The 1,489-nt window shown below is 42.5% G+C and overlaps 1 protein-coding gene across 1 annotated transcript in view; it reads right to left on the minus strand.

Annotated features, from left to right (window-relative positions):
- Positions 1-1,489, minus strand: part of DENND4A (DENN/MADD domain containing 4A) — a 139,404-nt gene that overhangs the window by 14,303 nt on the left and 123,612 nt on the right. Inside the window, exons 25-26 of the mRNA XM_011969323.1 lie at positions 635-833; positions 161-415 (exon numbers count right to left, since the gene is read on the minus strand). Of these exons, the coding sequence (XP_011824713.1) occupies positions 161-415; positions 635-833 (454 nt within the window). The remainder of the gene's footprint in view (positions 1-160; positions 416-634; positions 834-1,489) is intronic.

Raw genomic sequence — 1,489 nt, forward strand, 5'->3', positions numbered from 1 at the left:
GCCACTGCCCTCCAGCCTGGTGAAAAAGAGACTCCGTCTCAAAAAATAAAATAAAAGAAATTCAGCATAAAAACAAACCTTACTTTTTAATCATTAGGAATATGCAAACATTACAGTGGTGACAGAAGCATTCATTGCCTTTTAATTTTTAGTCTCATACCTTTGAATACTTGTTACAGTGCTCAGAAGAAAGAATCAATCCAGGTAAGTTACTCGGCAAGTCAAGACGTCTGAAATACCATACGAGGTTCCAAAAAACAATTGGATGATGGTCCACAAAGTCTGCCACTGTTATTGCATGATCACCTTCATTTTCCAATAAGCTTTCAAGTTCCTTCCATACCACTAAAGGACTAAGATATGGAACAGTGACAGGATCGGGACTTGGAAGCTGCCATTCTAAACCTAAAGAATCCTGTTGAATAAATAAAAACCATAAATGGCAAATGCAAAATAATACTAAGCCATTAAAAAATTCAATGATTCCCATATGAGTAGAAAAGTAATATAATTGTATCATTGGATAAGAGACTCTTCTTGGCAATAATAAAGCTAATAAGACTACTTAGGACAAGGGGAACAAAATCATATGTAAGTGATCAATTTCCAAATAAAAATACAACAAAATACATACTGTAGCTCCTTGTAAAGTAGCTGGCAGGCTGCCTGTAGAAATGAGCTTCTGTCTTCCAGTATCTTCCTTATCCAAGGGGCCAGAAGTACTAATACTCCTGGCCATTGGAAATATCGGACATTTTGACATAGCTGTTTTTGATCTATTAGCAGGGATCTGAATACTTCGGGCACAAAAATTTTCCTGCAGTTTAGATTTGCTTGGGCATTGAAAAAAGAAAAAAGCATATCAGTGTCTAGATTTACTTTACTTCGTCGACAAGGATCATGTTCTCTCTCTCTCTCTCTCTCTCTTTTTTTAGACAGGGTCTTGCTCTGTCACCCAGGCTGGACTGCAGTGGTGTGATCTTGGCTAACTGCAACCTCTGTCTCCTGGGCTCAAGTGATCCTTCCACCTCAGCCTCCCGAGTGGCTGGGACTATAAGCGCATGCCACCATGCCTGGCTAATTTTTGTATTTTTAGTAGAGATGGGGTTTCGCCATGTTGTCCAAGCTGGTCTTGAACTACTGGGCTCAAGCCATCTGCCCACCTCAGCCTCCCAAAGTGCTGGGATTACAAGGGTGGGCTACCACACCCGGCCCTGTTCTTCTGTTTAGAATCAGAGCTAGACAGTCGGATGAGGTGGCTCACGCCTGTAATGCCAGCACTTTGGGAGGCTGAGGTGGGTGGATTGCCTGAGCTCAGGAGTTCGAGAGCGGCTTGGCCAACATGGTGAAACGCTGTCTCTACTAAAAATAGAAAAATTAGCCAGGTGTGATGGCGGGTGCCTGTAATCCCAGCTACTTGGGAGGCCAAGGCAGAAACATTATTTAAACCTGGGAGGCAGAGGTTGCAGTGAGCCAAGATTGCACCACT

The sequence above is a fragment of the Mandrillus leucophaeus genome, unplaced genomic scaffold, assembly GCF_000951045.1.
Source record: "Mandrillus leucophaeus isolate KB7577 unplaced genomic scaffold, Mleu.le_1.0 Scaffold12, whole genome shotgun sequence".
Classification (NCBI taxonomy): domain Eukaryota; kingdom Metazoa; phylum Chordata; class Mammalia; order Primates; family Cercopithecidae; genus Mandrillus; species Mandrillus leucophaeus.